This window comes from Sceloporus occidentalis, unplaced genomic scaffold (assembly GCF_023333645.1).
Source record: "Sceloporus occidentalis isolate IW3139 unplaced genomic scaffold, rSceOcc1.0.p SCAF_19, whole genome shotgun sequence".
Classification (NCBI taxonomy): Eukaryota; Metazoa; Chordata; class Lepidosauria; order Squamata; family Phrynosomatidae; genus Sceloporus; species Sceloporus occidentalis.
In genome coordinates, this window is record NW_028316999.1 from 2,261,047 (window position 1) to 2,273,423 (window position 12,377).

Below are 12,377 nucleotides of genomic sequence, written 5' to 3' on the forward strand. Positions count from 1 at the left end.
TGATTACAACACTAATCACACTGCTCTCTAACGCATGGAGTTTGCAGCCGCCAGATCTATGTATCTCACAGCATTATTATGGGAATAATTCTATGCTATGACCATCTATCTCATAGTCAAGTGACCATGGATCTGCAAATGTACTTTTGCGGTGGTAAGAGTCCAAACCCCTCAATTAAAACCACTGCTGTTTTGAAAGTACCTGCCACAATATTGACAAAACCCAGTTTTGGGAAAAAAAAAAATTATTTGCTACTTGATATACAAAAAAAATTTCCCACCACTACAGAGCCCCGGTGCTATCGACTGACAGATCTCAGCTGTGTTTCACTCAAACATATGGATGACATGGTTGGACTTCCCCTTACACGTGTAGAGATTTAATTCTCTCTAGTTGTGTGCTTTACAATTTCCTTATGTATATTTTAATATATTTTTTAAACTGCATAATGTTTAATGTAGGGGAGTAATACAGTTCTAATAGTGTTCCTGTTACTTTTCAGATCTTCGTTCTAGTCTATCTCTACTTCAATAAATTATACTACCCTCTCCTAATAAAATAAAAAGTAATTAATGATCGTAGTTGTAATTATGCTATAATATATCCTAGGCTACTTGGCGTTTATGTACGGGTTCAAATGTCAACTCAACATTAATTTTACAGTAGTTGTTAACTTTCTCTCTAGCTCATATTATGCAATTTTCACAATTTATTTCTAGATTTACCCTGTTAAAAAAAGAAAACGTGTGCAATGTGAAAGCTGCTAGGAGCAGAGCCCATTTTGCTTTATTCCAACATAAGTAACCATGAACCATCAATTATGTGTAGATTGCCTTGAAAGCAGTTGGCACTAATGGAAAATATGTGCGTAGCGCATAAATAAATTAACCGTACACAATCCAACAACAAAACAGTGTTCAGTAACGCCCTGTCCGTTCTGGCTGTGTGGTGTCTGCGGGCTCAGTTTCACGTCTGTCTAATTCAGTTGTCATGCACACCGGCCGCCGGGTGTGTCGGGGTGGACTCTCTGTGCCCTTGACTCCAGCAGAGCTCACAATCGGCTCAATTTCCATTTATATGGTGGCTTTCTGAGGCTGTAAACATGCAGCGAGATGAACAGATAGATCACATGGCTTCTGTAAGAGACAGATTAAGCCGATAAATTGCAGTTGTTGTTGTTGTAACTATTCTGGTAGTTTGAAAGAGATTTGATGTGATGGTGTGCCAGATATATTAAAGGTAAAAAGGACATGTTAATATTATATTGATTGCTAGCAATGAGGCAAAATCTGAATCTAATTCTGAAAATAATAAAAATTCATGCATGGCTTTCAGTCCTGATCCTAATAATATTACATTTATTCAGATGTAATGTTTTTTTGTTTTTTTTTTGGGCCGGGGGGGGGGGGGGGTTCTGATATCTTCCCCTATCAAAAGATTTGTAAGGGTATTTAATACAGCTCTTGTCCCATTTTCCATGATCCCAATGCCATTAAACACTTCCTCTACCCTCTGGGAGGCTGCTCGTATTATTTGTAGCAAAAATATTCATCAGTTGTTTTGGGTCCTCTCATTTATATAGCATCAGCAACGTACGCAGCATTTCTTAGGGTATTTAGAGCATGTTACGGTTTTATGGACAGTGTATGAATGTTCACGCACCTCTTTTGTCTTTGGGCCTAATCTAACGTAGACATAATGTGTAAATAATTATTAGTAGTAGGATCTGTGTTAAGAGAGAGGGGCACAGAAAGGGTCTGTAACATTGTCTTGGCTTAGAACATATGCTATGCATACCCTCTTAACTCTCCAATGTTTGCCTGTGCTACTTTCACTAGAAGCTTATTCCATATACCTACTACCCTTTCTTTAAAGCAGCGTTTTCTCGCTTTACCCCTCTTCCACCGTCCGGCGGCCGAATCTTTTGCCCTCAAGTATTGCCCGTGTGCATATATTGGATCCTGTAAAGTAAACAAGCACACCAGATGAACATGTTGACGGGCACAAGTCTGGCTCATCCCAGTCCAACTACTTGTTGTTGTTTTACAGACTGAAGTAATTGTCTTATCAGGGTCCTATAATCTAGACACTTCCAACACTAATCCAGCACTTCAGTTTGTTTGCTGTAATTGGAAGCTGATTGGAGCCTTAGATAAGCAGCACCCGTTCCAGCTTAGTCCTCTCTGGCAGTGTTATACTAAAGAGGACCTTGGTAGATAAGATGATGTGACTTCTCTGCATGGCAGCTCAATTCTTACCAGACCATAATACAGGTGCTCCCTCCCCTCCCCCCTCCGCCCGGCTGCCTGCCACAGGCCACGTGACACCAGAGTAAGTGCAGAACCTGCCCACGCCCTGCAGGTAGCAGCATTGTTTGCGGTTAGTTGCTCAGAGACTCTCCGGACCCTCCCCTTCACAAAGAAAAAGCGTGGGAGAATAGGAGGGTCTCTGCAAGAGAGAGAGAAGGGGCAGCAGTGGGAAGACCACCTAGGAATGCCGTCAGGTGCTTCTGAGTTTGTCCCATGACGCGCACAGAGGCATCAGCTGCTACTCAACTATACGGCTGTACTGTACGGCTATAAGGATCTACAATTTAACGAAGAGGATGTCCTGTGGATATGACAGAAGTAGCTCTGGGAGGTCTGCGCAGTAAGAAACTGGGCTTGGCGTCATCGCTTGCATCTGTAATGCCAGAAACAAACTGTTGAAGGACAGATTTTCTTTCCCCCTACCAACTGCGGTCTGAACTGAAGTACAACAGCATCACGATGGTTATGGTTCTGTGTTTCGGAAGCCGGGAGAGGAATCATTCACAGTCCAAATCGCGGTCTGCTGCACAGGCGGACAGGCATCCACTCGACTTACAGCCTGACCTGTGGTTCCCTGAACAGAGAAGACCTCTTTGTAAGCGTCTTGATTTTGCCTTTATGTATGGGACAGTGCACTGTCTTTTACTTAGTGTTTTCAGGATTGAGTGTAAATATATAGACAGTGTTTATATAGTTCTGGTGCTTACCCCCTAATTGCTTTCTGTGCTTTGTGGGCTTGTAATCTACGGTAGCTGTAGCATGAACACCCTCAGTTCTATGCACCATTATACTGCGTATTGTCTGCTTTTGTTTCAGATTCTTTCCTCTACTTTGTTTTTTGTTTTTTTTTTCCCGTTTGTTTTGCTGAACCGGTTATTTTGGTTGCTGGAAGTGTCTTCGTCTGTTACAGCTCAGATGTCGGTGTAGTCTGTAGTTAAAGTTGAATTTTCTTTTATTGAAAAATTTATAGAAAAGAAGTTAAGGTTTTGGAACCTTAGATGTCTCTTCTTCATTCCATCTGCATCTACTAGGAACAATACCATTCACTTTATGAAATAATTATACTGACAGGGCGTATATAATAATACTTGGCAGTCCCCAGGAGACGTCCTTCAGTGTGATTCCCGCATTTGACATATCTGTTTTTGTCTATATTGGTTTATAACTTATTAGCTCCTAACCGAAAATAAAGGCATGTATCCAAGAAGTAAACAGCCATTAAACCAAACCTGGGCAAACTCAGAAAATACGCAAAATAGTGCATATTGTATATCAATATCTGTCTTATCTTATATATGCTCCTTCTGTGACATGCACTCAAATCGGGTGTTTTCCTGTGAGTATATCAATCTAAAGCTGTGAGTGTGTCCTAGCAGTTAGCATCGTTTTGTTGGACATGCGCACTTGGAGTTGAATTACTCAATCCTTTTATGTATAAAACACCAGGGTCGGCCCCTTGAATACTATGAATAGTGAAGCGAGGGAGCTGAAACCACAGCTCTCCTTCAAACTCTTCCGACAGTTCTCCTGTTTGTGAATAGGTGTCATTGTCGGTAATGCCAATTGATGACGATGTGCTCTCTTCAGTGTTCAGTTTTTAACGTTGATTAATATGTCTGGCAAATGTATTTTTCCTGTGTCTATCAAACAGTGGGTTTGCAGTCTGTAACTATATTTTTATGCACATTGACGTATATTTTAAAGGTGTGCAATCCTAGACAGCCATGTGATGTATTTCATATAATCCTATGTGTACCGTGGTATACCAAGCCATAGAGGGCTTATTTGACAAGCTTATTAATTAGACCTCAAAACTAGACAAGGAAAAACCTTGTGCCAAGTCTGAGATGTGAGCGAGTGGGGTAGCGAGTGTTTCGTTTAGTTCACTGTTCTCCCACTTGTATTGCTTTCACTAAATGGTGGATTTAATTTGAGAGGAAAATTACATTTAAGATGCAGCAACATCACATTCAAATGAATCTGCTCTGAGAGCTGTCCCCAGTGGACGTCTATAAAATGTCTTGGTGAGGAGCGCTTATTGCCCAGCAGGGAACACTTGGCCTTTCCTGAAAGACTCGATGGTCCTTTTGTATTGTAACAAAGTTTTGCCCAGCCCTATACTATGCTTATCCAAGGCATATACATGCATTAGTCCCATCTCACCTTTGGCTTTGTCCGCTATTAAACCAGTCTGCTTAGTGCTAGAGGAGTAGTTGGTGTTTTTTTCCGATATGGATTGATCCGTCGGTGTTCATGTGAGGAAATCCATTGCGGTTATTGTGCAATACTCTAGTGCCCTGTTCCCCAGAGACTGTGTATTTATTTATTTATTTTATCATTTTGACAAGAGGTTGACACATTGATCACATGTTTTGCTGAATACCCTGAGCATTGGTATCTTTGTTTCAGTAAGCAATGGATTTTTGCTTGCGAAATGTGTTCTTTATGGAAAACAGAACATGAATGACCATTAATAAATGGGTAGTGAATCAATACACTCGTGGTCCGCTCTCCGGGGGGTATACGTTCATAAGATAACCTACGTTTAAGTGAAATACTAGATTACTTAAAAGCAGAGATCCGATTACCTTTTTTGTTTTCAGTGTGAGCTATTATTGCTAAAGTGCAGCTTGGTTGGGTTTCATTGTAACGAAATGGAACGTTGAACATATGGAACACAACATCAATGATCTTAATGAAATTAGAGGAAATATACATTATGACCAAAAGTATGTCGACAACCTTCCTAATTCATTCATTCAGCCACACGTATCGCAGACGGCTGTATAAAGCACACTGGCAGTAGAGCGGGAGAAGAGCTTGATGACTCGTGGAAAGCTTCCCAGAAGAGTGGAGGCTGTTATAGCCGCAAAGGGGGGACCAACTACATAATAATGACCGGGGGTTTGCAATGGAGTGTCCAGCAAGCTCATATAGCTGTGGCGGTCAGATCTCCACGTACATGTAGTGTAGCGTGTGTTAGTAATTGTATCGTTTTTTCAGTAACAGAAATTAATATTTGTACTGGTTTTTGGAATGTACCTGGTTGAACCCCCACCCCCCAACCACACAGAGCAACATAGTTGCTGTCAGCATCCCAGTTCCAATAATAAAAGGAATAAAGCATTAAGGCTAATGTTGAAGCCCATTTTGGTTAATAGTGCATTCTGCAAGTAAAAACATTTGAGGGGCAGTTCAGTTGATAAGCCCCTGTATTTCTTGGCATTAGTACCAGTTTCCATGTAGATGGTGTATTTTATTTTTTATTTACTCTTACTCATTATGTACATAAAACAGACATAAAAGCAAACATGAATTCGGATTTTTTTTTTAAGATATATATCTGCCAAGGTGCTTGTTTTATTGTAGGGAGTTGTACTGTACTTACGGCCGTCTCCTCGGCTGTTTCTTCAGTTTGCTAAGTGTTCTTTCTTTTGACTTTAACAGCCCCCCGGCTGAACGGTACGTCGAAGATAGAGAGGCGCCGCGATACTGGAGGTTATGAAAGCTCATCCACCCTGATGAGTAGTGAACTCGAGTCCACCAGCTTTTTTGACTCCGATGAGGATGATTCCACTAGCAGGTGAGGGCCTAAAATAAGTTGGGAGTTCGTGAACAAGACCATTACTATCAGTAGCTAGATGTCTGTTTCTGCAAAGCTATTTACTGTTAATGGCATCTCTGCATATTGAAGCCAGTTTTGCATGAATTTCATTACTTTTTAATGCATGTAGAGTGGCACGTGTCCATTCTTTTACACAAATATATATATATATATATATATATATATATATATATATATATATATATATATTCTGCTTGAAAACAAGCATTGACTCATTTTTTCCTCTTCTATTATACAAGTGCTTAACTTGCAAAAATATACACCAATAAAGTATGCAACCTGGTATTGTAGAAAAGGAGTAACAATTCTCATTTTCTAGAACGCCTATAAAAAAAAAAAAAAAATTACTTAAGGTGGGGAATGATCCTTTAACCAAATAAACCTGAACATAATTACTCCAGCTGAAGCTTAATCACATAAAACAAAAAAAATATTACGGAATATTTTCCAGTTTAAAGGGCAAGAATCTAATGCCAAATGACAATTCCCTGAAATTCTATATGATTAAAGAATGTTTATGAAGTTAGGAATGATGGTTAGGAAAATGTAAAATTCAGTAGTAGGTATGGATCAAACTGTTACAGGTAACTAGCACATTTATAATTAAGTCATGTGAGCAAATCTGGGAAATATCTCTTGCTTGAAGGTGGTTGCTATGTTGTCCACCATGCAGTACTAGCAGAATAAGTTAATTACCACTTATATTGCAACCCTAGTTATACTGGTAGTTCTGTTCGTTTACGATCTGACCACTAGTCAATATGGTTATGGTGCGTGACTTGCCTTGTCTGTAGGAGATGGAGTGTTTACTCACTTATTGCACACCACATGAAGCTGGTCCTAGCCACTTATGGCCACAAAGCCTATATTGAGATGTGTGTGTCCAGCAAAAATGATCATTTTTCACAATTTGATTACTGTGCAGGTTCAGTAACTCCACAGAGCAGAGCAGTGCATCTCGTCTAATGAGAAGACACAAGAGACGCAGAAGAAAACCTAAAGCCCCTCGGATTGAACGGGTAAATAGGGGAGAGTCTAATTAGGGGGCTGTATGCCGTGAACATCATTTGATTTAGATGAGCGGTAAACTGTGCTTTGCTTTTGTAATTTAGATAACACATCCCTGTAAAGTGCACCAAAACACCATCAATAATCCACTTCCCATATGTTCTTCATTCGTTTATGGTGTACATTGTAAACTTTTGTTTCCAAGCTGTGTGTAGCATCTCGGAGTAAAAAAAAGCAGTAACCATTACTTCCATTGTAAAAGATTAATAACGTCTGGGAAATGCATATGTGATTACATTTTTTAATATATCTGCTATTAATGCATATACGCAACCTTTTTGTATGTTTTATTTCAGTCATCTTCATTCAGCAGCATCACAGATTCTACCATGTCTTTGAACATAATCACAGTGACTCTGAATATGGGTGAGTTTAATAGACGTCACACCAAAACTTTTTTTTCCCCCCTCATATTGTATACAGACCTTCACAGCTATATGAGCTTGTTGGACACCCCATTGCAAACCCCTGGTCATCTATGGGACTTCCCTTTGTCGTACTGCTCTTGTATGACTGTTTCCCCATAACCTAGTAAAACCCTTTCATGTATTAGTTTCTGTGTTAACCTGGTTTCATCGGCACTGTTATCCCTCTCATTAGAGAAATACAACTTCTTGGGCATCAGCATTGTCGGGCAAAGCAATGAGCGCGGTGATGGCGGTATCTACATTGGGTCCATCATGAAAGGAGGAGCGGTGGCAGCTGATGGAAGGATTGAGCCAGGAGATATGTTGCTACAGGTGCGTGTCATAAATCCCATTATTGTTCGGGGAGGAAAAAAAATGGTGTTTAAGGACACTACCTGGATGGGACATTAAATGGTCGGTGATAAAAATTAGCTCGGGAGATTTAGTAAGACGGTTTGTGGTCAAAGCCATAGTCATGGCTTAGCTGAACATTGATGTGAACTATTTTTCAGGTAAATGATATAAATTTCGAGAACATGACCAATGATGATGCAGTGAGAGTCCTAAGAGAGATCGTGCACAAGCCGGGGTATGTATCGCCATATCAGTTGGATGTGGAAGTACCATTAAAATAAATAGGGGGAAATCCACCAACCCATTAAATATATTCTTAATGATAAGTACTTTGTTGATAACACATCCACAGCTATCTAAACAACCAACTACTTAAATGTTCAATTAATTTAACAATGAATGTAAATGTAACAGAACATTGTTTTATATTGGTACTAAATTTGGTGTATGTTTTTAATGTTCTTCAGAGTTGACTTATCTTTCTGAATTTTGTTTCTGGAGACTGATACTCGAGTTTTAGACTGTGTCACCTCAGTAATAAAAATGACACGTTAAAAAAAAAATCATGTACACAAGTAGAGTGTGATAGTGGTAGTATGAGGTTCTCGTAAATGAAGGGTGATTCACTAACTTCCACCTTTTCCCACACAGACCCATAACGCTGACTGTTGCCAAGTGCTGGGACCCCTCACCTCGTGGTTGTTTCACTCTACCCAGAAGTAAGTTAAAAACTATGGAAGCGTTCACAGTATTTCAGAATAATTCAATAAAAAGTAGTGGCGTATTTATGTCCAGATCTACCCCTTGCCTGTCCCAGTTCAGCACACACTTGCACAGCCGCCATCAAGATGCTGGTGCTCCTCTCAGAAGGGTTCACCCGCTACAGCATGCAGGATGGATTCATGTTTTGATGGCATAAGCAGGTGGCATAGTGATATAAACTCCATACATTTCTAAATGAAGGGATAGAGTTCAACAATTAGGCTCCCATTAACCCCTTCAATCCCAGGGGTTTTTGGTACCTCAAAGCCCAGAGCAATTTTGCCATTTTTGGGGTATGTCGGTTTAGCGATTATTCTCTGTTCCTGTGAATAGTGTACCCATGTAAACTATATATTGTTTTTTCAAGGAGAGATAGAGCTTTCGTTTGATACCATAGTTGGATGATTAGCTGAAAATTTAGAATGAGAAATTTAGTAAAAACTAGCAAAGATTAGAAAAATAAACTAATTTTTTTTTACATTTTCCCTCTGAATCCTCACAAAATTAGGTAAAGTGATGGAAAATCCCCTCCAAGTTTATCAATTCAGCTGTCCTGATTTCAGAAATACCTAATTTATATAGATTTTCCAGACTTTCCCAGCACCAGGGAGCATACTATTAGGTGTACAATTTTGTATAATTTTTATGCCTATGGCTTAACGGGTTTGGGGGTTGTGAACGGGGGCAGGAGGGTTATACTGGCTAGATGTTATGCTAGGGCAATGGGATGTAAGGTTTTTTTTAAGAATTTTTTTAATCTTTTTTTATATATTTTTTTTTTTATTTTAATTTTTTTTAAATTTTTTTTATTTTTTATATATTTTTTTTTAAACAGTAATGGTTAGAGGTCCTCCTAGGGACCTCCTGAACATACCAGTGATGTCACAGTGACATCACAGCTCATATTATAATTTTTTTTAGTATTATTTATATTATTATTTTAATGATTTTTTTAATATTATTTTTAAATGGACTAACGTTTTTTTTTTTCTGCTTTTCTGTTACAGGCCGGGAGGGGGAGTGAGAGAGATGGTTTCTCACTCCCCTCCCCGCGATCCCCCTGCACCGATCACACTGTGATCTCTATGCAGGTCCTCACAGACCTGCATAGAGATCGCAGCGTCTCTGTGCCTCATCGGAGGGCAGGATATCCCCGCAGGGGATATCCTGTCCTCCGATGACCTTCCGGGTTACGTCAGCAGTGACGTAACCCGGAAGGGAATGCCCGATCGCGCGTTTGCAACTGCGCGATCGCGCGATCGGGCAGTTTACCGGTAACAGCTTACCGGCTTTCATGCCGGAAGCTGTTGCGGGAGATCGGACAGCAGAAAGCCGGCAAAGCCGGCTTCCGCTGTCAGTGGGGAGTCCAGGCTGTCAAACGACAGCCTGGTCTCCCGTGCAGCGGCAGGGATGTGTCCCTGACGCTGCACGAAGGGCTGGACGTACCGGGACGTCCATAGGGGTTTCTTTGTGGGCGTTTTTTGGACGTCCCGGTACGTCTATAGGGGATTGAAGGGGTTAAACAAGTCATGCCTTCATAGCCCAAGTGACATGTAACAGTGATATAATCTGGTTTTACATCCTTCCTACTCATTAAGCCTTATTTATACCTTTCCTATGGCTTCTCCCACAGGTGAACCAATAAGGCCTATTGATCCTGCTGCCTGGGTTTCACACACAGCAGCAATGACTGGTACCTACCCAGCCTATGGTATGAGCCCCTCTATGAGCACAATCACATCTACCAGCTCCTCCATCACCAGCTCCATTCCTGAGACAGAGCGTAAGTATAAGGTCAACGTGTCTTCTGTTTAATTTGGAGACCTTTTATTTGTTGGCGGGGGGGGGGGCTCGGTTGCGATCATGATTATTTTCATGGCCTTTTGCGCTCAAGCTGTCGCTGGAAGTTTGTGTATTGCATTGCTATTCCTGTAACAGCCCTAGTCGGTGTAGGACAAATGAATTATATCCTGGGTTACCTGCAGAGAAAAAAGCCTCTGATTTTAAAATATACTCTGACTCTACACCACTACATTCAGCAGAGACTTAGTTTTCACCGTTCAGTCCCCTGCTATGAGTGGAGCTCCATTCTAGCTACCTTGGCTGCCACTTGAAGGTGGGAGACTCATTGCAGGGCATCTCTTTCCCCTCCCCCTCTACAACTGCTTTTATTTATTTTGCTGACATTAATTGGATTACACTTATTATTTTTGCTGACATTTTTTTATGATCTTAATTGGGATACACTAGTTTGTTCCCAGTAATATAGAATTCACTTACAATGATTTGTCCGCATTTTTGTTTTCCGGGTATAAGCATTTTATAAACTTTTAGCCTGATGTGCTAATGGATTTTGTTCGTGTTTGACAGCCATCCCTAATGACCTGTTGATTTCCATGTGAATGTATCCTCCTTCCCATGCTCCCATTTACTTGTGGGACTTTAACCTCCTTATCCTTATCCTTCATAAACCCTCTTATGTGAAGCGGCTCCCGTGGAAGGCCATCTTTCAACTAACTATTATCTTGGATTGTAAGCTTGCAAGAGCAGGGCCCTCTTCTCCCTTGCACCAGTGTGTTATTGTATGTGTTTCTAAATTGTTCTACTGACTGTAACAGCGCTGCAGAATCTGTCGGCGCTTTATAAATAAATGTCGTGTAATGTCTTGGCCCACTGTGTTTTGGAGGTTGGTCCTCTTCTCCTTAAGACACTTTTCCTAGGTGGTTCTTAGAGCATTTCATTTTTTCCCTAAGGTGGTATCTGGTTTCCACTTCAGCCTGCTCCTTGTAATGACGAGTGCCTTTTCCATATAGTAGACGTGGCCAATTTTTTCATTCACTTGCCACTTGTATCATTCAGAGGTCAACAGCGTATCTGCAGATGGATTATCTCCATAATCAACCACATGTGGTTTGCAAGGGTTATAGAGCCCTCTTTTCTGATTAGGTTACAATGAAGTCTCGTCTTCTTCCTTGGACATGTTCATCTTTTTGAATTCTATTATTCTGATTTGGTGTTATTCTTCTACTTGTGGTAGTTCTTGTTTCTTTCCCTCTGTAGTTCTTGCTCTCCCTCCAGTATCATACACGAACTAGCGCAGACTAACTAGACCAACTGCTAGTAAGTTGCATCCCTGAGATATTTATATATATCTTGTAATCAAAAGCCCTGATAGTAAACTTCTTGGCCATTAAGTTGGGGCTTATGGTACAACTTGGTTGCATTTGGAAGAAGCTTGTTTTCTTCTTCACCTAAACTTGTCTAAAGACTTGATGACATTGTTTTAGTCCTTTGTGTTTTGGGACTAATTTTTTTTTTTCTTTTCTAGGATATTTTCATTATTATGGCCTTTTTAGTTTTGGTTTCCATTTCTACTGTCGTTGGCAAAATGTCCCTACCTTGTTTGTCACAAACCTGTGTCCTAACGCTCTGTTTTGTTCCCCCCTTACAGGCTTTGATGATTTTCAGCTGTCCATTCACAGCGACATGGTGACTATTGTAAAAGCTATGAGATCTCCCGAATCTGGCTTAGAAGTGCGGGACAGAATGTGGTTGAAGATAACCATCCCCAATGCTTTTATTGGTAGGTACTCAAGGGCTATTTGGAAAGTATGCAGCAAAATAGAAAACATTATAGACTGTCTCAGACTACAATTTATTCAAAAACATTTTCTTCACTTTGTTTTAGGCCAGATCTCCTCTCACTGTGATAGCTTTGTAGAATCTGCTGGCACTCAGTAAATAAAATGTAAAATCATTGCATCAATTATATTTCTTTAATTATTCTTAACCTATCCTATCCTAGCGTTCGAACCACTTGTGTGCTCATGTAAAAATAGAGTCACAAGTCT

The 12,377-nt window shown here is 40.3% G+C and overlaps 1 protein-coding gene across 2 annotated transcripts in view; it reads left to right on the forward strand.

The window, feature by feature from the left end:
- Positions 1–12,377, forward strand: part of LOC149302300 (segment polarity protein dishevelled homolog DVL-3) — a 35,971-nt gene that overhangs the window by 21,803 nt on the left and 1,791 nt on the right. The window contains exons 5-12 of one of the 2 annotated variants that reach the window (XM_089482525.1): positions 5,758–5,893; positions 6,861–6,954; positions 7,300–7,369; positions 7,604–7,743; positions 7,923–7,999; positions 8,416–8,483; positions 10,160–10,309; positions 11,978–12,109. In XM_089482525.1, the coding sequence (XP_089338651.1) occupies positions 5,758–5,893; positions 6,861–6,954; positions 7,300–7,369; positions 7,604–7,743; positions 7,923–7,999; positions 8,416–8,483; positions 10,160–10,309; positions 11,978–12,109 (867 nt within the window). The remainder of the gene's footprint in view (positions 1–5,757; positions 5,894–6,860; positions 6,955–7,299; positions 7,370–7,603; positions 7,744–7,922; positions 8,000–8,415; positions 8,484–10,159; positions 10,310–11,977; positions 12,110–12,377) is intronic. The other variant, XM_089482526.1, reaches the window with a different exon arrangement.